General features: G+C 42.5%; 1 protein-coding gene across 2 annotated transcripts in view; it reads right to left on the bottom strand.

Moving 5' to 3' along the window:
* LOC119661153 (mucin-5AC-like) overlaps positions 1-23,696 on the bottom strand; it is a 265,154-nt gene that overhangs the window by 226,816 nt on the left and 14,642 nt on the right. Inside the window, exons 2-4 of one of the 2 annotated variants that reach the window (XM_038070365.1) lie at positions 20,637-21,639; positions 10,217-10,804; positions 2,348-3,786 (exon numbers count right to left, since the gene is read on the bottom strand). In XM_038070365.1, coding sequence (XP_037926293.1) covers positions 2,348-3,786; positions 10,217-10,804; positions 20,637-21,053 — 2,444 coding nt within the window. In that variant the 5' untranslated portion in view covers positions 21,054-21,639. The remainder of the gene's footprint in view (positions 1-2,347; positions 3,787-10,216; positions 10,805-20,636; positions 21,640-23,696) is intronic. The other variant, XM_038070366.1, reaches the window with a different exon arrangement.

The following is a 23,696-nucleotide window of genomic DNA, read 5'->3' as shown; positions in this document are numbered from 1 at the left end:
CCGTTATTATTACCTTGATTTGACTCAGGTGCTCGTTCACAGCTGGTCGTTTCCTGCAGGAACCGGGTCGCCCTGCTGCATCGACTGAGGGAAATATCCCAGTATTTTTAAGGTTTTCTAAATGGCATTGTCATTTTTTTAACGACATCCAACGTGTATTTTGGACGGCCTGTCGTGGCACATGTCACTAGACAAATCAGGTAGTATTTAGTATAGTGAAGTATCGACCTTAGTTATCGCTTTCCGTGATCACTGGGATTAATTTTTTATTTTACAGAGGGACATTCCAAATTCATTCCCGCAAACCTTCCTCCTTTATCTGGGCTTGGAACCAGCATGTTACTTAAATTACAGTGTAACTAAATAGCATAAAAAAGTGAAGTTTAAATGTTTTCCTCGATCATAGAGACAGAATGAAATCGATATTTGCACTATTTTTTTTAACTGAATTTGGTAATCATCCAGTTCCTCTAACCTGTACTTAAGAAACATGAAATGCGACATCTTCACCCCCCGCATTCACTGACCTTCACACTAGCGGACAACATCTTCTATAACGACTTCATTCACGCTGATCCCAAAGCAGAGAGGAAGCCTGAATGAAACCGTACCCGTCTGTATATATTCTGAACTTTGTTTGGTGTTAGCCCAAAAAGTGAGGCCCATGAACCAGAAACGATGACCAAATCCTATATATATTTTATTATGGAAATAAATCCAAGAATTTGGCAAAAAAAAACCGAAATGATTAACCGAAACAGCTATTGCTTTTCATAGGTACCTAATCGCAAGTCAAAATGTACGTAACCAAGATAAAAGATGTAATAGTTACAATGGATACATCTATGCCGGTAGAGAAGCCGAAGAAATGGTAAGGGTAGCATAAGAAATTCTTCTTCATTGCCAGCATAAGGAGCCAAAACTTCTGGTAAATCTCCAAATGGCGTTGTTCTAAAGGACGTGAGCAACTCGTGGCGTTGGCATCTTTGAAATGGTAAGCTAAGTGCTGGTGAGGCGCGGTCTTCCTCCACCTACCTGCCTCATTTCAAGGCATTCTTCTATGATGGAAATTCAAGAATGCTGGTCTGAATTAGGATGGAAAATGAGGTAGGAAAGTAGGCACCCTTTGCTCAACTGTGTTCTGATATCGGCGGAATTGTAAACGCGTTCCGTATTTGATATCGTCGGCAAAATATATTGTCATTTTCACGGTTATGCATTACTTACGTCGCCCCTATGATCGCTGCATTTATCTAATTCGCTCTTTAGGAACCAAAATCTTCTCAACTTCGAACCATATTTTCTCAACAATATCATTTTGCAGAATCATCACTCTGGCATTGTGCAGATATCACCTGAGTTCCTCCCTTTAGCAACATTTTCAAGGTATTTAATCTTTCTTTCTAAAAGGACTCAAATCTCTCAGCAAACCTTGTTTTTAATCGACTAAGTTGATGATTGCGCCGTGAAACGGTTCTTACCTAGTTTTGATTCACAAACGACTCGATTAAATCCTCCGACAATTTTCTTGGGATTCCTGCCTGACAAGCCTTTTTGTCCGATTTTCTCTGTTAAAATTGATTTACCTATTCTCAGTCATGCATTTTTTTGTTGGCGAGCGGTTCGTTGAATCTTCTTCGTACAAAGGATCAAACTTTGGCATCTTTGATTTGTATCCATCTTGCTCATGTTCTATCTTCATCTTTCGTTTTAATACTTTGATAATAATCGTTGGCGCAACAATCCATATTGGATCAGGACCTTGAAGTGTGTTAGAGCACTTCATTCAAGACCTTTCGTACTTTACTTCTGACTTATTTTGCCTAAATTTCGTACCTCTAAGAAAGCAGGGATCAAATGGTTGTTTTATACGAATATAATCTGAGATTCATTTTTTCGCGTGTAAATTTCAGTTATTAAATACTTTTTCATCGCTCGTCGAGGATCTTTCCATTTGCTAGCAACTTCTAGCATCGACATCAATGCCGGTATGCCTCACTTGAGAGAAATCCAATGAGTTTGGTTTCTAGCACTACTTTCGCTTGCTGTCGAGATTACCAATGTTGCTGTATTCTCCAAAGTTTTCATTCTGCATACGAAAATCTACATTCTGATCTGATCTTTTCAATCGTTTTTGCTCATTTTATAGCCATGAATAATTAATTTGCATTTTTGACTCATTTTCAGATGCAGGTGGCCTAGCGCAAAGCTTCAAACAATGAATGAAAAGCATACGTTGTCAACGACCTTGCGCCTGATGTCTCAAACAACATGCAAAACTCAGACTGAAACTATGAACCCTAAATTCGTTGCACCCTCGCGCTACATTTTCAAATACAAAACTCACCTTCGGATGACTGGAAGTGGTATCGTAAATCGTCCGTCGTTAACTGCAGTGGCCGTAGCCATAGGAACAGTTGAAATCACTGGTGTGATAAGCGACGAGGGAGGCGGGGGTGGTGGAGGATTCGCTAGCGATTGCAAGGCCGTATACGGAGGAGGAAAATGACTGTGCAGGATATCGGGAAGCATGCTGGGCCGAATCATCGGTGGGGGAGGAGGCGGGGGTGGTTGGTGGTGCATGGGAGGAAGGATATGTGGGTGGCGGATACGGCCTTGCTGTCGCCTCTCCCGACGCTCGCGACGGCGCTGTTCGCGCGACAAGAGCGCCTCCGTTTGACTCTGAGCAATCGCTGCCGAAATCTCATTTCGGTCCACCAGCGGGAGGTCATCCGTCTGGCATTCGGTCGAAGTGAAAGTCCTAGTCAGGGGGCGATGTTGGTTCAGCTGACTTCCATCTGGTTCTTGCTGACTGGTTTCTGCTGATGGCTGTAATCCATTGCTGTGCACTGCACTGTTGTTATTATCACATTCACTCGAGGCATTAGCGCTGCTGACATTTACACTATGAGCGCCGCCAGAGAAGGTATCCGCGGTTTCAGTGGTCGCGGTTCCCGTTGTTGTCGACGTCGTTACAACATTCGCAACACTATTATTTATAGAACTATTAGGCACTGTAGAACCACTATAGCAACTCACAACACTGATTCCCGCACATTTGTTCGCGAATCCTTCTCCATTGTGAGCGCTGCCCGGGCCGCTGCTCCGGGTCGCCCGGCTATCGCCACCCTGGTTAACCTGGATCGTCAGGCCAGGCTTCGACTGCACTATGGCACTGGCAGCCGTCGTTGCAGCACCTGAATTCGAGCCATGCACTTCCGTGGAAGCATTCACTACCGCGTTAACACCGAAATTCGCATTCCTATTACGCGAGATCCTGCTCGATATCAAAGACTCATTCAAGGGTAGAAAGACACTGGTCGTGGTGATCGCGGAACCGTTATTCCCATTGTTATTGTTGCTCACTATCGACGTACCCTTCAGTGGGTCGACGATGGAAGGCTGGGCGGCGGGAATATTCAGTCGCATTGCCAACAAGGAGTTGCGCACATCCAGGATTAAAGGTCGTCGCTCGATGCAGATCCTGTTGGCGTTGTCATTGACATCAACAACATTTACAGCACTACTTTCACCAGGTGACGCGGTCGCGCTGCCCCGATTGGAACTATCAATGGATGCATTCAAACCGACGAGCTGACGCACAGACGCAACCCCGAACTCAACGTTTGTCTCAACCAGTCTCGCTGAACTGAAGACAAGATCGGTTTGCACGGAGCGCACACATTTCGTATCTGGTTTCTCCCCGTTTTTGTTGCACTGTTCAGATACAGATAGAGTTTCTGGTGCTATTGTTATTAGCGGAGCTAGTGTTGCCGGCTGGTCAGTCTGTGAAGAGATAGTGAGAAAATATTGTGAGTTGTAGTATGGACGAGTAGAAATACAGAATGTCTGAGTGGCTCCCTAAGCTAGCTGGAAATAGCAGGTACCCGAGAATAATATTCCAGTTCTGATTCATATTATTCAATCCGAGCAAACAAAAGGCAGGTTGCCATTGTTGACCGATAATAACTGCTCCCTATATATTGTCCAGTCTACAGAATTGAATAATTGTGAACAAAACAAAAAGCAAGAATAGAAACAAATGGAAAGGCATCAATTATGCAATGACAAACAATAGAGGCTAGAATAGTAATGAAATAATTGTGTGTAGAGTATCCTCTCACTGCCTGCAAAGAAACTAAGGGCAAGGAATCAATGAATTCGAACAATATCCTTGTATACAAATTACGATTGAATTTTGCTTTCAGGAGGTCATTTGGCTGTAATTGAGGAAATTCATTTCTACAATAAGCGCATCAACAGAATTCAATCTTTAGAATATGCACAGACTTGGGGAGAGTGGGGAACTCTCCTCGGCTCCAGAGGTTTTCCATTGGTCCAGAATGAAAATTTCAATGGAAAAAGAGTTAATAAGAGAGGCGGATAATTTTAGGACCTACTCGGATTTTCTCTCTACGACCCTAGCTATGCTCGCGGTGAAAGAAATGGCTCAAAAGTTGAATTGATGGCACAGAAACGTTATGAAAAATTTTCAGTTGGGAAAATATGTTAAGCGAATTTCTTTATAAGGAGCGAACAAAAACTAATGCAATTGCAAAAAGTTTGAATGTTTTTTTTGCATTCTTTCTTTCCTAACCAACCTAAGTAGGAGGTGGTATAGTTTTCAAGGTTTTTTTATGAAACATAATCTTACTAAATTTGGTTCAATGTTTGTCTGTCCGTCTGTGTGTCAGTATATCTGTCTGTTCGTCTGTCACACGAGATTAACTCCGAAACGGCTGGAGATGTCGTCACGAATTACGGTGAGAATATGTGGTCTGTTCGCGTTACGTTTAAGGAGGACTCCCCATATTTGTGAAAGGGTGAACAAATTTCTTTTTCACAGAATATGGTCATATAGGATATTAAACGAAATTGCTCAATTAGTACTTCTCGAAAATGGTCCCTTCTTACATTGGGTAAAACACAGGGGAGGGACGACTCATAATGTGTGCCCCAAAAAGTGAGACAGGTCTCGTTCTCAGAGCCTATCTATCCCGAGAATCTGAAAAGATCGGAGCAATATATCTCTACAAAATCTAGGCTTCAAAATACATTCTATTGCGATATCTGCATAAATAAAGTTAATAATAGCTCCTTCTACTCTTTCTTCAGCCTTTATCCCGTTCACAAGCTTGGTCGGCTCGTTGTGATCGGTTTCGCCATTTGGCTCTATCGAATGCCTGATCTGGGCGCAATCTTGGGGCTTACAAATCCCCATCCAGCGTATCAAGCCACCGTTTTATAGGCCTGCCTTTTGATCGTTTACCATCGACTTCAATGTTCACACCAATCTTGGCAAGTGAATTCTCGTTAACGCGAATTGCGTGACCATACCATCGAAGACACCTCTCGCAACTTTTCCACGATCGGTGCAACCACATGACGACCGCATTAACATAACATTTCGGATGTGATCAAAACGTGTTACGCTGCTAGTCAAACGTAACATCTTCGTCTCAATCACCGCAAGACGCCATTCATTGTCTTTGATAGTTGGCTAACACTCAGAACTATAGAGACAGGACGGACGGACGGACTTTGCGGCAAATTTTAGATTTGAGACGTTCGTTGATACGGTGATCACAAAGAACACCAGTTGTGGAACGCCACTTCATCCAGGTTGCGTTAATTCGTGAAGCAATTTCATAACGCAGTTCTCCACTGGCTGATAGCCTTGACCCGAGGTATTTAAATCAGTCAGATCACTGCCGCAGACAGTGATTGTGCCTGTTTCATGGGGATCGGTCGTCAAAAAATCAGTTTTGTTTAGATTCAATTTGAGACCGTGTTGCATGAGGCAATCATTCCATTTTTGGACAAGTTGCTCGAGATCATTTTTGCTATCAGATGCAAGGAAAATATCATCTACATAAAGCAGTGTGTAGGGCGCTGGAAGTTGGATATCCCGTGTGACGATGTCCATAACAAACAAAGAGGAGTGGTGAGAGGGCGCTCTTTGATGAACACCAACAGAGACACGAAGCGGTTTTGATACTCCCGCCATACTTCGAACTTTACTTTTCGGATCGTGGTAGAGCAATTGAACCCAGCGCACGAGTTCTTCTGGCACTAAGTATTGTCGTAAAGCATACCAGATGAGTTCGTGTGGCACACGGTCAAATGCTTTCTCTAGATCCAGAAAGGCAATATAAAGAGGGCGATGCTTCTCACGGTGTTTCTCCATGAGTAACCGCGCAGCGCGTATTGCGTCAGTAGTTCCGCAGTTTTTGCCAAATCTGGCTTCATTCACTGTTATTTCATAGATTTCGTGAATACGCTTGCCAAGAATGCATTCAAAAATCTTCATGGTATGGGAAAGTAACTGGATCGGACGGTGATTTGAACATTCTGCTGGACTACCTTTCTTTTTTCATATTGGAACTGTGGTACTTTCTTGGCAGTCAGATGGTGTTCTTCCTTCCTGGATAGCCCGATTAAAGAATTCACTGCGTCACAGTGTTGGGTTCCAGCTCTTCGCTTTCCAGAGCTCCAGGTCCTGCGGCTTTCACTGGTTTCATTCGTTTTATTGCCTCCTCGACTTCAGTTGCGCTGACATGAGCGTCCTAGGGGGTTTAACGTGAGTACCTGTCTCGTGGAGTTAATCCCACGGTCTTTTTAAGACACGGATTGATTTTGTGACCACAATCAGAGCCCCGATGTGACAAGCAACAACGGTACCAGTCTATACCAAGTGCATTGCTCAGCATCCATACTGGTAGATACAAGACCTACCAAAATCTCTACCGAACTAAGAAGTACGCACCCGTGTTGAAACGCAACACCACGCCGGGGCCTGAAGGTCTCTTCTCGCTTGAGCATAACCACAACCCCCATGAAACTCCCATTAGGAGGCCTACCGCAAATAACCGAGCTGTACTCACATACAACAGGAGTTCACCCGAAGTATGAGAGTCCAGGGGCTATCCCGGTTCCCATGGTACCAGTATACCCCTGGTAAGGTTTCGTGACCAATTTTCCACTTCAGATGAGTCCCCGTGCAGACTCGGGTCTGATCGCCCTGATTAGGCCTTTGGAGCATTCACTTACTGCATCACGGCCGGCAAACCAAAGTGAGTGCAGCGCCTCCCCACTATGGAGGTTCTTCTCGGCCACTTGGTTTTGGTTTGGCCGACAGGGTTGCCGCCCCGTCTTCCTCAGCGCCACCTCTGAGCACCAGTTGTGCTGACAGGTGGAACTGGTCCTAATGTCGGCAATAATTGTGAAAGTGGAGGATGAGCAAATTCTTCGGTTGAAATCTGCTCAAAGTATTCATGCCATCTATTTGTTTCGGCTCGACGGTTGGCAAACAAAGTACGGTTCTTGTCATTAACGCAACGGAAGTGTTCGATATCCTGTGTACGTTCGTTACGGCTTTTAGCAAGTCGATACATATCTCTCTCCTCATCCCGAATGTCCAGTTTATCGTAAAGATTTTTGTAATGGTGCGCTCGGGTGACACCGACCGCTTTCTTTAGTTTCCGGTTGGCATTCTTATAAATTTGCAAATTAGCAGCCGTTTTATCGTGAAGAATTTTGTGGTAGAGGCGTTTCTTTTCACGTATCTTCATTTTAGAATCATCACTCCAAAGACAAGAATCTCGGATGATGTACCGCTTACCCGGGTTCACGTGTACCTGTCGTTTTCCGTCGAAATCTGGTCTTCCCTAAAATCGTTGGCAGATCATTCTACCTCGAAAACATGCAGCCCGCAACTCCGCGATCTCTTCACTCTTACACCAACGACTCTGTCTGTCACACTGTGTGTCTGCCACACCCGATTTATTCGAAAACGGCTAGACTGATTGTCACGAAAGTTGGTTAGAGCGTGTGCTCTCTAGATCTTTTTACATACAGCAAGTAGCGTAATTTTGTGTTAAGTTTAAGGGGAGCGCCCCATACATGTGATAAGAGGGTATAACATTTTTTCACTGTATGTGGCCATGTTGGTTATTAAATGAAAGGACTCAATTAGTTCTGTAGAAATTGGTACCATATTGGATCCCGGGTGAAACGTAGGGGAGTGAGGGCTCAAAATATTTAGGTGAGTTTAATGCATTCTAAACGTGTATGATGCCATCATAACTCAATGAAACAAGAAAACTCCATAAATCGGCTCTTACGGTGAAGCTGGAGTCCACTGACTACTTGTTGTGAAAAGCGACTAAGAAAATCAACAGACCAACAATCAAAGGGCCTTAGTTTAGAGCTCTCACAGACAAATGGACCAAAAGTAATGATGACGAAGCGCATTCGTAGGTCACCTGAAAAAAATATTTAACGAGTGAGCCGCAAACCCACTTTGAACTTCCTATATGCCAAACTGAGTTTTCTACAATGATCCTTCAAAGAAGTTAAAAGTTTCGTTTGGGAAAAAATCATCTTTAGAAGGAAAGGTAGTCAGCAGAATGTTCAAATTACCATCTAATCCGGTTGCCGTTCCATAGTAGGAAATTTTTTGACGCATTCTCGACAATTGTATTCGCGAATTCGCTCAAATAATTGCGAATGTATCAGGCTCTGTCAGGAATTGCGGAACTACTGCTGCAATATCCGCTGCGCAGTTGCTCATGGAGAGACATCGTGAGAAGCATCGCCCTCTTTACATTGCATTTCTGGATCTGGACTCCACACGAACTTATCTTGTATGCTTTACCACAACACTTGGTACCAAACGAACTCGTGCGCTTGGTTAAATTGCTCTACCTTGATCGGAAAGGTAATGTTCGAAGTGTGACACATGTATGAAAACCGCTTCGTGTCTTTACCGGTGTTCATCAAGGAAATGCCCTCTCACCACTCCTCTTTGTTCTTAGGGGACATCCAACGTCCAATGCCCTAAACACTACTTATTGAAATTGCTTCACGCATTCGTGCTACTGGCGGTCTACAACTGGTGTTCTTTGTGATCGACCTATCAACGAGCATCTCAAGTCTAAAATGCGGTGTTGTTCGTCTTTTGGCTCTCTATGGTTCTGAGTATTGGCAGACTATAAAGATTTGCGATAATGGAGACGAAGACGAAGGATAGTGGCATAACACGTCTTGATCACATCCATTAATGAGGATATCCGCAATCGATATAGGGTTGCACGAACTGTGGGAAAATTGCAAGAGAGACAAGTTCGATGGTATGGTCGCGTAATTCGCGCTAAAGTGAATTTGCTTGCCAAGATTGGTCTGAACATCGAAGTCGACGGTAAGCCACCAAAAGGCTGGCCGAAAAAACGGTGACTATATTGGATGGGATTTTGAAAGCCTCGCGCCTACATCCAGATCAGGCCTTTGATAAAACAAAATGACACAACCGATCACGACGAGCCGACCCCGCTTGTGAACGGAACAAATGCTAAAGAATAAAAAGGAGTCGTTTGTCTATATCTATTTGCCGAAGAGATGGTCGTGTGCTGGGTAGCTCTTTACCGAGATGGAGGAATTTATATGGAAGACTCAGGATAGCCTCAGCGAAACCCGTGTTTATCGAAAGCCATTGGCATACGGCCAATGCAGAAGTGATGGATCATCGCATTTCTGACAGTACTACTATGGTGCAGGCGACTCGCTTGAATCTTACATACAAGCATGTGCCGTTGTATAAAAATTATACTTGTTGAGTTTTTTTTGTGTTTTAATATGAAAGTTGTCTACCTGCTATTTATCCTATTTCTTGTTGTGAGTACCCAAAATAATGTTCCGAGTTTTAGAATATTTCCTGGCTAATTGTAATTAGATATACATATGTATATTAAAAATATAATATTGTATTATTTTGGACTGTTGAATGTTTTATAGGTGTTTAAATTAATTTAGCTTCTAAAGTATTTGTTTGATCAATGAAACTACAAAGGTCTGTGCATCAAAATGTAAATGTTAAGAAAAAGTCTTAAAAAATATATAAGGCGAATAATGAGGAAGTTCCGAGAGGCAAATTAAATGATTTTCGATTCAATTGAAGCAGTGCACTATTGAAAGAACCAAAAAGCCGTCGTTTCTCTCCATTCAACATAAATGGATAATACAAATAATTAGTGCGGGGAAATAATTAGTTAGTTAGCAGTTATAAAGAAAAATTAATTTGAAATCAGTTATTGGACAAGGCAACACTAGCAATGATAAATCAACAATTGCGGCTGGGCACGGTTCATACTCAACCGCACGATGAGTGAGTGCTAAAACCTGAACCACTTTGATGATGGCCAGGTTTACTGACCCTTACCTCTTCAGGTAAATCTTGTATCTCGTCAACGGCAACGTCTCGATCTCGGCACGGTGTTGGTATTGTTTGCACAGCCATCCTGAGATCAAGCTTGTCTTGGGCCTGATGCCTCGCTTGTTGTTGTTCCCGATGTTGCTCATGGTGGAGTTGGTACTTTCTTAAATGTTGCTGCTGCTGTCTCTGGGAAATGTTATTATTTTTGGCTGGAAGTAGGTCTCCGTTGTTGTCGCTTTGCATCGCGTCCGCTCCGGCAATCTGGTCGCCTCTTGGCCATTGGTACCAATTCTTAGCCTCCTCCGCAGTGGACGCAGGTAATTGTGAAATGTTAGCAGCAGCCGCATTCGAAGAATTCGGTTGTCCCGGCGGGGTTGGGGCCAGTTCTTCGAACGGCATTGATGCCAATTGGGGCGGTATTGGCCCATTATTGTTGTTATTCGTCGATTCATCAAAATCTTCATCATCTTCGTCATCATAGTCTTCACCGTCATCTTCGTCCGTAAAATTGTTTGAAAAGCCACTCATAGAACTCGTCAGGCCCAGGAAAGCGGTCGACGAATCGCATAATGCTCCAGCGGACGAGGGACGACTCTGTTGAAGATACAGATAAAGAATAAGGGAATTCATAATGAGATATTGTCTAAAGCTTAGGATTTCGAGGGTACTGTAGAGAATCTAAAGATGATGACGGCAAGAATAATTTAATAAACCAAATAAAGCATGTTCGGGCTCTTCAACAAAGGGAACATTATTGGTCATTGTTCCAAGTCAGATGGAGGAAATGGAAAGATAATTCTCAGTAAAAGATATGACCATTGTCATGTTCACGTAACAATATCATTTTTTGTTTGATTGAAAAGATAAAGATTGTAGGTACGTATACTTGGACAGTTAGTCTTTCTACATTCCGCAAGTTTGTTTTGTCTCCAGCAACAACACCGTAATCAAGTAACGTTTACCTTAGAAAAGTTTATACCAGGCACAATGAAAAGTATTTCCCAAGATGGGCCAATATTTATGGGAATGTTAACAATTTTTTCCCCAATTATCTTGTTTTTTCTTTGGATGTTTTGCCGAAAGATTCCGGGGAGCAATGAAGAATATTTTTGAAGCCCTGTTGCTAGTTAGAAGAATGCGATTTTTAAATCTTTGCTTCCGCACAAACAAATTTGCCACAATTTAATCAGATATTTCAAAATGGCTAGTAGATAGATAGATATGCTTTAGGGAAAATAAGGTTCTCGGCTGAGTGGTCTAAATTTCAATAGAACCCACCAGCAAGTCTGATCTCTCCAAAAGTTTGGATTCTGTGGCTCCGTGACCGTGGTGTGCTTCTACATTTAAATTAACTAAGGAACTGTATGGGTGACCTGAATGTGGAAACAGCAACCAGCGTGAACCCGATTAAGCAACAATAAATCAGGAAACGTAAATCTCTCCTGGCACATAGCATTGGATAATTCATGGTTACCCAATCTTCCCAGAAGTATGGCAGCGATTTCAATATTACCTGCGATTATTTAAGCAAAGAGTTCCCTGGGGGCCCACATTATTTCCAAAAGCTAACCTTAGTCTGCGTCCGATTGGGAAAACAAAAAGTTGATATAGGTAATATCCTCAGCAAAAATACAAACTACCAAATCAGAGGAAGAAGTGAAAACAATGTAGCAGAGGTTACTTTGCTATGCCAAAAATGCTAACTTGATCTGTCGCGATGATCGGTCCCATGGTAGTCTGACTATTGGTATCCTCATTGGGCGTTCAAAACTGCCGTTAAATAAGTCGAGCAATTAGATCGCTGAGGAAGATCCTTACCGTTTTAAGTTAGTGCGCGATTAGTTTCCAGGCATTCTGGCAAATTCCCGACACTAATACTTATAATGCGAATGACTATACCTTCATATATTTATTTCGGCGAAAAAGTAGACGCCTGTTGGTGTCATAGGTTAAAAGCTTTTGTTGGACCTTCATGCCCTTGTGCTTGCCAACAGATAGCTTATTAAAGGGTTTCCTATATTTGAGAGTGGCAATAATAAAACGCATATCGATTATATTATCTATAAGACGTGTTCATGCCGTCATTTAAATGACGGCAAAGTTGTTTTTGACAATCCCCTTGGTTGATTGATATCAGTCCTGCACATTAATCCGCCCAAGATTTGAATGAGGTCCACTTCGCCAGAAATGAAATGAAAAGTCTCTGTGACAGGACTACTAGTAATGGTCACAAGTGTTGAAGAAACGTCAAATCGAGCTAAAAAATTTAAAGAGCAGCATGTGAGGCGTATGTCATTCGAACAGTTTTTTGGTAAACGGAGTGGCAAGAAAGCCGATACTAACTCTTTCAGGAAAAAACGAACACTTCTGTGAGTTGTGGCGGACCGATGGCAATGGCACGAATACAAAATATCGTGGAAGGCATCGGCGAAAATATTCTCTTATTTCTCGCTATCGGGGGCACTATCGACATTCGAAGTTATTTCTCTTATCATAATCAAGCCAAAAGTTGGAAAGGTGAGGAAAGCAACAGAATCTCGCGATATTGTAACTGAGTTTTCTACAGGTGTTACTCAAAAGTTTGGCTCAGTGAGTTTCTTAATCTCACCGTTGAGAGAGATATCAGATTTACCGATTGGGAAGACATCACAACCATTTCAATATGCTAGTTCCGCGGAATGTATAAATTATCGTCTTCTTCGGTTGTTACCATATACTATGAAGATTTTGGGTCGCATCCTTGGGTAATGCATTTGTGACACCATAGAAATTATTGTAAATAAAGTCAGACACCACACGCAATTTTTAATTGAGAAATGCAATCAAAACCGCAAAAAAAAACACTCCACGTCTCAATTGGGGTTCATCAAAGAAGGGGAGAATCTGATCTATACGGAAAATATTTTCCTAGTGCCTCACAGCAAAGAGCATTTCGCAACAAAAGTGGAATGGAATTTAGATGCAGCATAGAATGTGACTAAATTTGAAGAAAATGCAGTTTTCGACGGCCGCCTGTAAGGAAAGCGGTACAATTACAATCAGAAAGATTAGCTCAACACTGAGCGATTTGATTATTTTGGATCAGTGTTGTTAAGCAGCAGTGAACCGTGCGATGAAAGTGTAGCCAGAATTTGACTGAAGTAATACTCCTTCGCGATTGACTCATCAATGAATGTCTGAAATCCAAACCCCACCGTTAATAGTTCGACCCGATGCTCTCTAGAGTTCTGACTACTGGGCAACCACCAAAGTCAATGAAAGCCGCCTCGCAGTAATGAAGATACGGGCAAGGTGGGGACATTGATATGACGTTCGAGTCAGGTTGAAGAAGTTGCAAGAGAAGCATATTTAATGGACCTGTCAGTTTTCCGTGCGTTCACTTGCTAGCTAAAAATTGACCGAGTCGCCATATTTCAGAAATAAATAATTCGGGCTCCCGATCATCTAAACTCGAAGTGATGGAAGTAGTTTTCGGCAGCTTCTTGCCGACCTTTCTCGGGAGGATAACCGCAGTAACAAAAGATATATATGTGAATGTCTCTTGATTTAGATTGAGGGACCAGTGCTTTGGGACTGTGACCTTGTATGCAATTCGGACCCAATCATATAAAGCTAGATATCCACATGATGAGTGCCTCTTCATAAGCACTACCCGCCGAATTGGCTGACTTTAGCAGACTTGCGGGGGGCGCAGGAATTTATCAAATATATTGGAGAAAAATAGCAGCCACTCTTCAGTAGTTATTTCATATGCAGGGTCTTGAGAACCGTGGTACTAATGTTAGTGTTTGCATTGTTTCGTAAGTCTTATATATAATGGAAGCACCATAAAACTTTCATTTCATGCTGGTGAAAAGGCTATTCAATCACTTCCTCCAAGAATCCTGGAACACCGTTAGAACACTTGATCGCTAGGTACATCTCAGCTTCCTGGAGGCAACAGCAGAAATGCATTCTACGCATTTAGGATGATATAGTTAAACTTGTTTTGGTCAATTGTAATTCCAAAATATCAAATGCTTGCGAGAATCTGAAAGCTAAGTTGTGATTTTCCATTGTTTTCTTTTCGAAGGAGAACCATAAAAAGTAAGAATCGGATCTGCCTTTGACATTTTGAGGCTGATAATCACGTGAGAATCCTTAGCTAAGATGACGTCTTCAGATACCGATTCCATTTCAGCTTTTAAGAAAGGTTGACTGTTTTTCTAAATAGGTGCTGTGGTGTTGGTGCTGGTGCATTCATTGCGTAAACCACAACCCCCTGTTTACAAGATGATAATCGAACCGCTCTCGCTTGTAAAGCTAGATCGTTTTCAAACTTGGTTACTACCACGTTCAGTTTCATGAAGACCTTGCCCAGGGTGTTTGCTATCCAGTTACATACGTACTTGCACATTCTCGTATATCGAATGCTTTGTCCATGCCTAATTGGTTTTATATAACCCGTAACATCTGACTCCTTCTCGAAAAGCATTCACCCTAGAAACATCACGTGCTAGAGCTAAGAGGAAAATTCAATTCCTACTTTTAATATTTATACAATGCTCCTATTTTATGTTCAAAGGAAATGTACCTTTCCAAACCGGATCAGCATCAGTGTTGCGTAAAACGTAGGACATTTCCCTCAAACAACATTTCCGACATTGCACTCAACCCCAATCCTATCTGGTTGGCTGATAAACATCCCTGCCTAACTCTTCGTGTATTTCCTCCGGAGCGACACAAAGAATTTTTAATGGCCACCTTTATCAATAATTCTAAGAAAGCGAACCCAAGAATATTCAGTTATGCGTAAAGGTCACTCTCGTTTTACATTTCAGCAGTTCATTGCCATTTGTCCATTAGAGAAATATGTCCATGCGTTCGAATAATTGTCACGCTTCGTCAACTGTACAATAAGGTAATGTTCTTAGCGTCTTATGGCTATTATGCCGGGACAACAGCACGAAGGATGGACAGGGCACGTGGCCCAGGTCACTTGGGTATCTTCCCCCAACTGTTGAGCATAATTGAAGCATTAAAATTGGACACACGGACCGTTTAGATATGTGTGTCCTACCACTTCTTGATAATTTTCACGGGAGATAATGACCCATTAATAGTGAGTTCCAATCGAGAGTCATTTAAAGTTAATGTCAAATTATGGGATCCGTGTGTGCCGGTTGACCATGATATACAAACGGTTCGGGCCCCAGGGCTCATTGCATTAGGTTCGACCCGAATTCAGAGGTTCAAGAAAATTAACAAACGCCTGTAATTACGGCAGCTGCTCTGAAACGTGCTATTGAACTGATATTACGCTTTGTTTCTCCATCCACTGTTATGATGGGAATCAAAGGCCATTAACTTTATAATATTGCACTTAGAGAGGTTAATGATGGGTTCGGGTTGTTATCTGAAATTAGAAAATTACCCAACATATCCAGATGTCGGTCGGCGGAATCAATTGTTCAATGTTCCAGTTTGATTCATTGCTTTGTAGTTTATTTCGTGGTGGTTATCAAACTGAGCTTTTTGGGGGCTCATTGTGTTATCAACAAAATTGTTTTTCTGGGAAATCATAATAACGGAATTAGCGTGGCTTATATACCGTGAATTTTGAATCTGTTTATTATGATTTTGGATAGTAAATACAACAATACTCGTATGTATGGAGGAGTTGAGAGAACTGAAACTACAGCATTAGAACTGACGACTGCCAACGCAGGGTAGTTTCTTTTTCTTTAAGATGATTTGAGAATGAGGCTATGGTGATCATCTCGGCTAGGAATTTTCCTTTTGAGTTATCTAGTATTTTAATTTTCTGAGCTGAGTTCTGAGTTCAACAAATTGTTTTACAGCGAATTCGGAAGATTCCGTTTTCCGGTTACTATTCTCCAGATTTCATTGTTATATTCGTCCATGAATGTTGAGTGACTCCCACTACAAACCTTTATGTTCACGGTTTGTTTCCTTTTTGTAGGATGAAATAATATCAATGAATATTTGTTTTAATAATTACCCCATTTCTATGAAAGCGAGGTCGTCCTTGCACAGCAGCATTTGCACTATTCACTATAGAAGATTATAGCTACCGAGGGCTCCTGGGTGCATCAGCTGCGCCTCTTTGGGCGAAGCAAGGAAGACTCTTCGTATGCGTTATGGGCATGTACATGTACCAAATGTGAAGGACGAGAAAGGTAGTTTCTTGACGGTGAAGAGCTTAGGAAACCCAGTACCGGTGGTTTTTAGGGGGAAAGCGCGCTCCCGGCCGTCGATATTTAAGTGCCCGCAGTTCCGCGAGTAGTGGGAAACTTGACTACTTTGGCATCGAATGCTACGAGATGCATCGAATGCTACGAGATTCATCGCGAGACTCGGAAAGTACCTTGGATAGTCCCCTGATCGACATGAGTACTGATGTTGTAAAAGACGAGCGCAGAACGCAGTAAACTGAAACAGCGCTTCTTTCACTGGGAAAATGTATAAATGAACTCTGTGAGTTCATTAAGAAGATGTGGAATATTCACCATTATATTAGAGCTCAGATCATCATCATCAATGGCGGAACAACTGGTTTAGGCCTGCCTTTATAAGGAACTCCGGACATATCGGTTTTGCGCCAAGGCCAACCAATTCATCATCATCAACGGCGCAACAACCGGTATACGGTTTAGGTCTGCTTAATAAGGAACTCCATGTATCCCGGTTTTGAGTCGAGGTCCACCAATACGATATCCCCAAAAACTACCTCCATCCTGACTCACGCCATCGTTCCATCTCAGGCAGCTAGACGCTGGTTCGATTAGTACCTTCCGAAGGCAGTCTTCGTTTCGACATTTGTTGGAAAGATGAGGAGTGCGGCGGGTTGAAAGTCATCGTTTTTCCAACGGACCCATCATCATCATCATCACCGACAGCGCAACAACCGGTATCCGGTCTAGGCCTGCCTTAATAAGGAACTCCAAACATCCCGGTTTTGTGCCGAGGTCCACCAATTTGATATCCGTAAAAGCTGTCTGGCGTCCTGACCTACGCCATCGCTCCATCTTAGGTAGGGTCTGCCTCGTCTTCTTTTTCTACCATAGAATGGTCCTTATAGACTTTTCGGGCTGGATCATCCTCATCCATATATATTAAGTGACCCACCCACAGCAACCTATTGAGCCGGATTTCATCCACAACCTAACGGTCATGGTATTGCTCATAGATTTCGGCGTTATGTAAGCTATGCAAACCAATTCGATAACCCTAAAAACAGCTTTCTAGCTTACGCTATCGTCTTCCTTTTCTACCACATTGCCCATGGAGACTTTCCATACGGATTAAGTGACCCGCCCACCGCAATCTATTGAGCTGCATTTTCTCCACAACCAGACGGTCGTGGTATCGCTCATAGATTTCTTCGTTATATCCTCATGTAGGGGACCAAAAGTTCGTCGGAGCATTCTTCTCTCGAGCGTTGCCAATAGTTCGCATAAGGATTATACAGATGTTTTGAGCGGAAATGTATTTGTAAGTTGAAATGGGAACTGTTGGTTGCCAAAAACCGGGCGCAGATATCATTGTCGTAGCTGTTATCGGTTGTGATTTTCGACCCTAGATAGGAGAAATTATCAACGGTCTTGGTTGTACTCTCCTGTCTTTATTGACCAGTTCGATTTGATGTTGTTAGTACTTTGGGTTTTGGTACTGACTGGTTTCATCTTCTTCTTGCGGAGTTCAGGATCTACGTCTTAGGTTGTTCTTCCCTTGATGCCATTATCGTCAGCATAGACCAGTAGTTGGGTAAACTGAACGAGGATAATGCCTCTGGCATTTACCTCAGCATCACGGATCACCTTTTCCAGGGCCAGGGTATAAAGGGCGCACGATAGGGAATCACCTTGCCTTAGACCATTGTTTATGTCGAATGGTCTCGAGACTGTTCCTGCTGCTTTTATCTTCCCTCGTACATTGACCAGGGTTAGCCTACTTAGTCTTATCAATTTGGTTTGGATACAGAATTTTCTCAAGGCCGTATATATTATAGTTCTAACATGGCTATGCTTATCATAGGCGGCCGTGAAGTCGATGAAAAGATGGTGCAACTAATGGCCATATTTCAACTGTTTTTCCAGTCGGCAGTCGGATCTGACGTACGCAGAAAGGCGATCGGATGCTGGAGCTAAACAAATCCAGCGCGAGGACAGCGAGTAGTTTTCACGCCCAGGCGGAAGTGGTGCTAGGTGAGCAAGCAGAAGTGAAAGTTAGAAAGCAACAGATAGTAATCGAGGGTAAGGAAGAGGTCGCAATACGAGAGGATATATGTGCGGGCGGCAATCCATTCAAGAAACAATGGCATTCCTGGGAGCCGTCTTTGTTAGGTAAAAGTCAAGCTAATACGTTTCTCTTAGTGCAACATTAGCGCAATATGAGGAGATGCTAGAAGACTTAGTTTTAAGTGCTAGAGACCACAGCCGCAAGATCATTGCCTGCGATTTTAATGCGTGGGTCTTGGAATGGGGAAGTGGAATGACGAACACCATGGGCCAAATCTTGCTTGAAACCTTCGCCGCTGGACACAATACTAACCAATGTTGCCTTCTGAGGTAGAGAGCTAGGCTCTATCTTTGAGGTGGCTTGCCTCAATACCTCGTTGGGAAGAGGGATAGTCTAAACACTACACCCACAGTGATTACCAGGCTACATTTCTCAAAATCTCGAAGGCGACAGTAGAAGTAGAAAACCAGGATACCTGGGTGCACCACTGGATCTTTCGAGGAAGAGACATTCCTGGCTGCTTAAGAAGCTATGTCAGCGGGTAGCTCAGGCATGAGACTATACAATGCCGCAAAGGATGTTCCACCACCGAAGGAAACCATACCACTGGTGGAGTCAAGAAGTCTCTATGTTGGCAGCATCGTGCATGTGAATGAGGAGGCTTAGTCAATGGATCTTCAAAATAGCCTTAAGAAGGCTATACAGGAAAGTAAGCGGAATTTCTACAAGCAGTTGTGCGTTAAGCAAACCCCAACGGCGCTGTGTACAAGGTTGTAATGAACAAGATTCGTGGACAAAAGTCGCTAATTACAATAATTTTAGCGCCCCTTCTCCATATCACCCTATTCGTCTTTTGGTCACTGTGGGGAAGATGTTTGAGAGGACGAGAGCCAAAGGAGGCAATAATGATTGGTTTTGCAGACGATCTGGCGATGATAGTAGTTGCGAGGCACCCTCAGGACTGCATGGAAGTGAAGCCGTTCATGCCATTAAAGCATGGCTTCAAATGGTGAAAATGGACCTGGTAGACGACGAGACTGAGGCGGCCTTTATTATCGTAGCCGGGTGAGTGCGCTGCTGGCAAGATGATTTCATTTACATTTGAATGACCAGTTCGTATGCGGGTGTTACGGTGGCCTGCAATATTAACCAACACAAGTAAACTTTCCCCCCATGTTATGTGACTGAGAATCGTGGTGAAGTATCCCTTCCATCGCATCAGCTCATCATCATCATCGTGGATCCGAAGCCTTTCTTTGACATCTTCTACATCGAAAATTTTGCGATTATATGCAAATTCGTTCCTGTTTTCGGCCGATTCTGCTTCCTTAACCACCAATCGTGGCATTCTTGTTCTCAAGTCGTACACTAGGCTGCCTACTTCATCATGGTAATGGAATTCTAGCGCGCTATGTTCACTTTCATTTGCGGCCATAAACAAAGTTCTCAGTTCCTTATGTTCTCGACCTGCCTTCATGCTTCTGCAGTCAACCAGATTTTGTAAAGCCCCTTTGGGACGCGGTCTAAAAATTTAATAAGCGCCAGAAATAAAGACAATTTTGGCAATTTCTAGCGGGGTTTAGAATTAATGCCGCTTGTGCAGCAAGAAAGTTTCCCAATCCTGGACGTCAGCTGGGTCACGAAAGTGTAGAGGATTTCCCTACGACCAGACGTAGTAAGAGCAGCAAGAGGAGGTGAGTGACCATCAAATGATGGTTTACTTAGTGACACGTCACTTGTTTAGCACATTCAGAAGGCTACTCCTAAGTCTTTTACTAATTGCGATACAGTTGTAGTCGGTGGGAGGAAGCTCAACTGACCTTATGGCAGACCGGGTGATTAAGTAGCTTACTACCGACGACGAGGCGGTAAAAAGTGCAGCAGTTTGCAAATCTTTCAATGTTGTTACGAAAACCATCCTGCCGTTTAGTTTACCCACCATCATCGCAATAGCACGTCATCAACTGAACTGTCTGCTTATAGAAAGCATCGTTCTCCATTATATCCAAGATCTCCGTTCAAATTAATTTAATATAATTTTTATATTTTTAAAGTTTCCTCGGTCTTATCGGATAAAGATAAAAAATGACATGGAAAATAATATTTCAGAAATCTTTAGTTGGAGGTAAGTTTTCCAACTTTAATATGCATAAATAGTTACAAATTTAGCCTCAAAGTAGCTTACCTGGATCAAAAAATTATCCGTAAATGAATGCACCAAGCGTCCATTTTGTAACCCTGTTATGCTGGTCAGCTCCGGTGTCATGTTATTGTGGTACAGCGAGTCGTAGGATGGCAGTTCCGAAATACATTTCTGCACAATAGGAATCGGCCCGTAGTACGGATAGCTAAATCTAAAATTGTCATAGCGTTGAATTTTCCTAAACGAAGGCACATATTGAGTAGTAGTACTAGTAGTTGTGTTATTATTATTTTTAGTAGGAAAATTGTAGTCGAAGGTGCTTTTAGACTTTTTCAATTTAGCGTTTAATCTCTCGTCATCATCTGAGGAACTTTCCGAGGGTGTCCTTTCGTATGGTGTCCATAGCATTGAGGACAGAGCCTCATTTACGTCAGGTGGGCGCCGTTGATTCCGTTCCATAGCAACAACCTGTTGGCATGGCAATTAGCATTTGTCCGGCCTTTGTTCACCTGTTGCTCTTTAGCCGAGGCGACGATGTTAAATGGACATTTTCATGCAATCCGATTAGGTGTGTTCGCATGTATCCAGCTAACGACTTGCTAAATGTCTTTTCGCCGAATCAAGTCGGCCATTTGTACAAGAAAGTTCATTGAGAGTTTTATTGGTCTATTGTTTTGTTTTCCGATGAATAATGGTTACGCGGTGCTGTACGATGTTACGAAACCATTGCGCCGCTAGATTGCTTTTCTTTTCTTACATCGCTCGGCGGACTTCCATCAAAAAGATAATGTAATGTTGATTTTAGATACGGAGACGAGATAGAAGTTGGCTACCGTGCATGAAATTCACTTAAAGGTTACCCAGAAGATCTTGGGCTTACACGCGAATGCTAGAGCGTGGAAATTGAAGGTGCTTCTTACTTTCACCGGAATTCGAATTTCCTCTTGAGATATTGCAATAGATGCGTAAGCTGACTCGTAGCTGGCGTATACGCACGTATCATTCAGAGCTTTTCTTGTAGTTTTTCTCTGTTGGGCAGTCGTATCTGAAAACATAAACAAAAAATCGTGAGATATGTATGTCGGTACTCGTGAAGGCAACATCACAGCATGAGATTTAGTAATAATGCAAAATAATATGCAATTGTCGCGAGCAATAAATTTTTTATGATATCATTGCCAGGAGAGTAATTTCATCTTTATGGGTTCATAGTGAAACCCAAAAGATTATCATCGAAATCTTGCATAATGACGTATTGTATTTGATTATTTCTTACGAGGCTGATGTCACTTATTATCAAATAGAGCGACGATTTTTTAATCAATATAAAATGCAGAGCATAATTTTCGTATCGCACTTTTTATCCTAATTAATTGAAAGCCAAACAAGTATTTCATAAGTGATTTGAAATAGGAGAATTTTTTATATTTTTGTAATAGCAGTTTCACTTTTTAAAGTCTAGGAGCGAAGTTTTCCGACCGGCGTAGGGATCCAAGCTGCCTATCTTCAACTATGAGGACATAACTATCCCGCATTTTATTCCGGTCAGGTCTGCCTCCAGCATGGGGTAACTCCACATCCGATGAAATTTCCTCCCTCGGCTCCTTGCAGGCTAGTTCGGTTATCATTTGTAGCGCCATTTCTTCTACGCCTTAAGCCCAAATTTATTAAGGTAAACAAATACTAGACAATTTTAAAATTGAAATAATTTCTTATATCGACGAGAACTAATTGCATAAGAACCATGTGCCTGGAGACAGTAAACCTAATACGCTTTTCACCTGCAACCTTCAAGATTTTTTTTCCCAGATATTAATATGTATTCCTTCACAGTATCCTTTTAGAGCCTTTACAGGGAATTTGCGTGAAAGGCACGTACGAGGGCAGCAAGTTCTAGTAGTTCCATAATTTTTGTTGGCAATGGTCGGCAGTCCCTTTTCGATTTCAATTCAAAATTTTTCAGCAGGCTCCTCTAGTTCCTGGTCTTACTCGAAATTTTGTCAACTGTAGCTCATTAGTTTATCAGAATCAATTTTTTAAAGAGGCTTAGCTTATAATGAATAATTCTTTTCGTACTCTACAACTAACTGAACATCACCTTCTTCTTTGTCAATCTGGACTTTACCACCATCTTCTTTTTCTTCGGCCTTTTTCCCGGTCACGAACTGTCGGCCCATGGTGATCGATTCTGCCGTTTGGTTCTATCAAAAGTCTGATCTGGATGCAATCGAGGGGCTCAAATCCCCATCCATATCAAGCTACCATAGTTTCGTTTCGCGAATACGGTTATCAAGAATGCGTTCAAAAATCTTCATGGTATAGGAAAGTAATCGTATCGAACGGTAATTTGAAGATTCTGCTGGATTACCTGTGGTACTTTCTTCCCAGTCAGATGGCGTTCAACATTCCTGAATAACCTTATTAAAGAATTCACTGAACCACAGTGTTGGGTCCCAGCTCTTCGTTTTTCAGAGCTCAGATGTGATGTTGTCAAGTTCTGTGGCTTTCCCCGATTTATACGTTTTATTGCTTCCGCGGCTTCAATTGCGCTCACAGGTTGAATTACTACAAATTTCGGCAATGCTTGTAAAAGTGGAGGATGAAGTTGAAATCGGCTCGAAAAATTCTCAACATCTATCCATCGCGGCCCGTCAGCCGGTAAGCGAAGCACGGTTCTTTTCACTAACGCAGCAGAAGTGTTCGATATACTGTAAGCATTCGTGTGGGCTTGGTGTGAGTGTCCAGTTTATCGTAAAGACTCTTGTAATGGGCGTTCCTTACGCTGTTTTATCGGTGGCTTGATTGGAAAGACGGTTAAATTCTCGGCATCATATGAGAATATAGTCTATGTGGGTTTTACGATTTCTTTGTGGAGTGCAGAACTGAATACTGATAGTCTGCGAAGGTAACCATAGGCAAATACGAAATAAGCTCCTTCTCTCGTTTCGTATCAAGCAGCTCTAAGCTCGTTTGCTGGCCATCTTGGAGCGTGGGTTCGATTCCATACCATATTATGCTACTTCCGCTTCTAATCAATATGCCCACAGGCCCCTAGTCTCAGCGAATTTTTCCTTCAATGTTACGTCGCCTTCGTAAAAGCTG

This window comes from Hermetia illucens, chromosome 1 (genome assembly GCF_905115235.1).
Source record: "Hermetia illucens chromosome 1, iHerIll2.2.curated.20191125, whole genome shotgun sequence".
In the NCBI taxonomy this organism is placed as follows: domain Eukaryota; kingdom Metazoa; phylum Arthropoda; class Insecta; order Diptera; family Stratiomyidae; genus Hermetia; species Hermetia illucens.
Note: the sequence above shows the minus strand (reverse complement) of the source record. Positions and strands in the feature narration are given on the sequence as shown.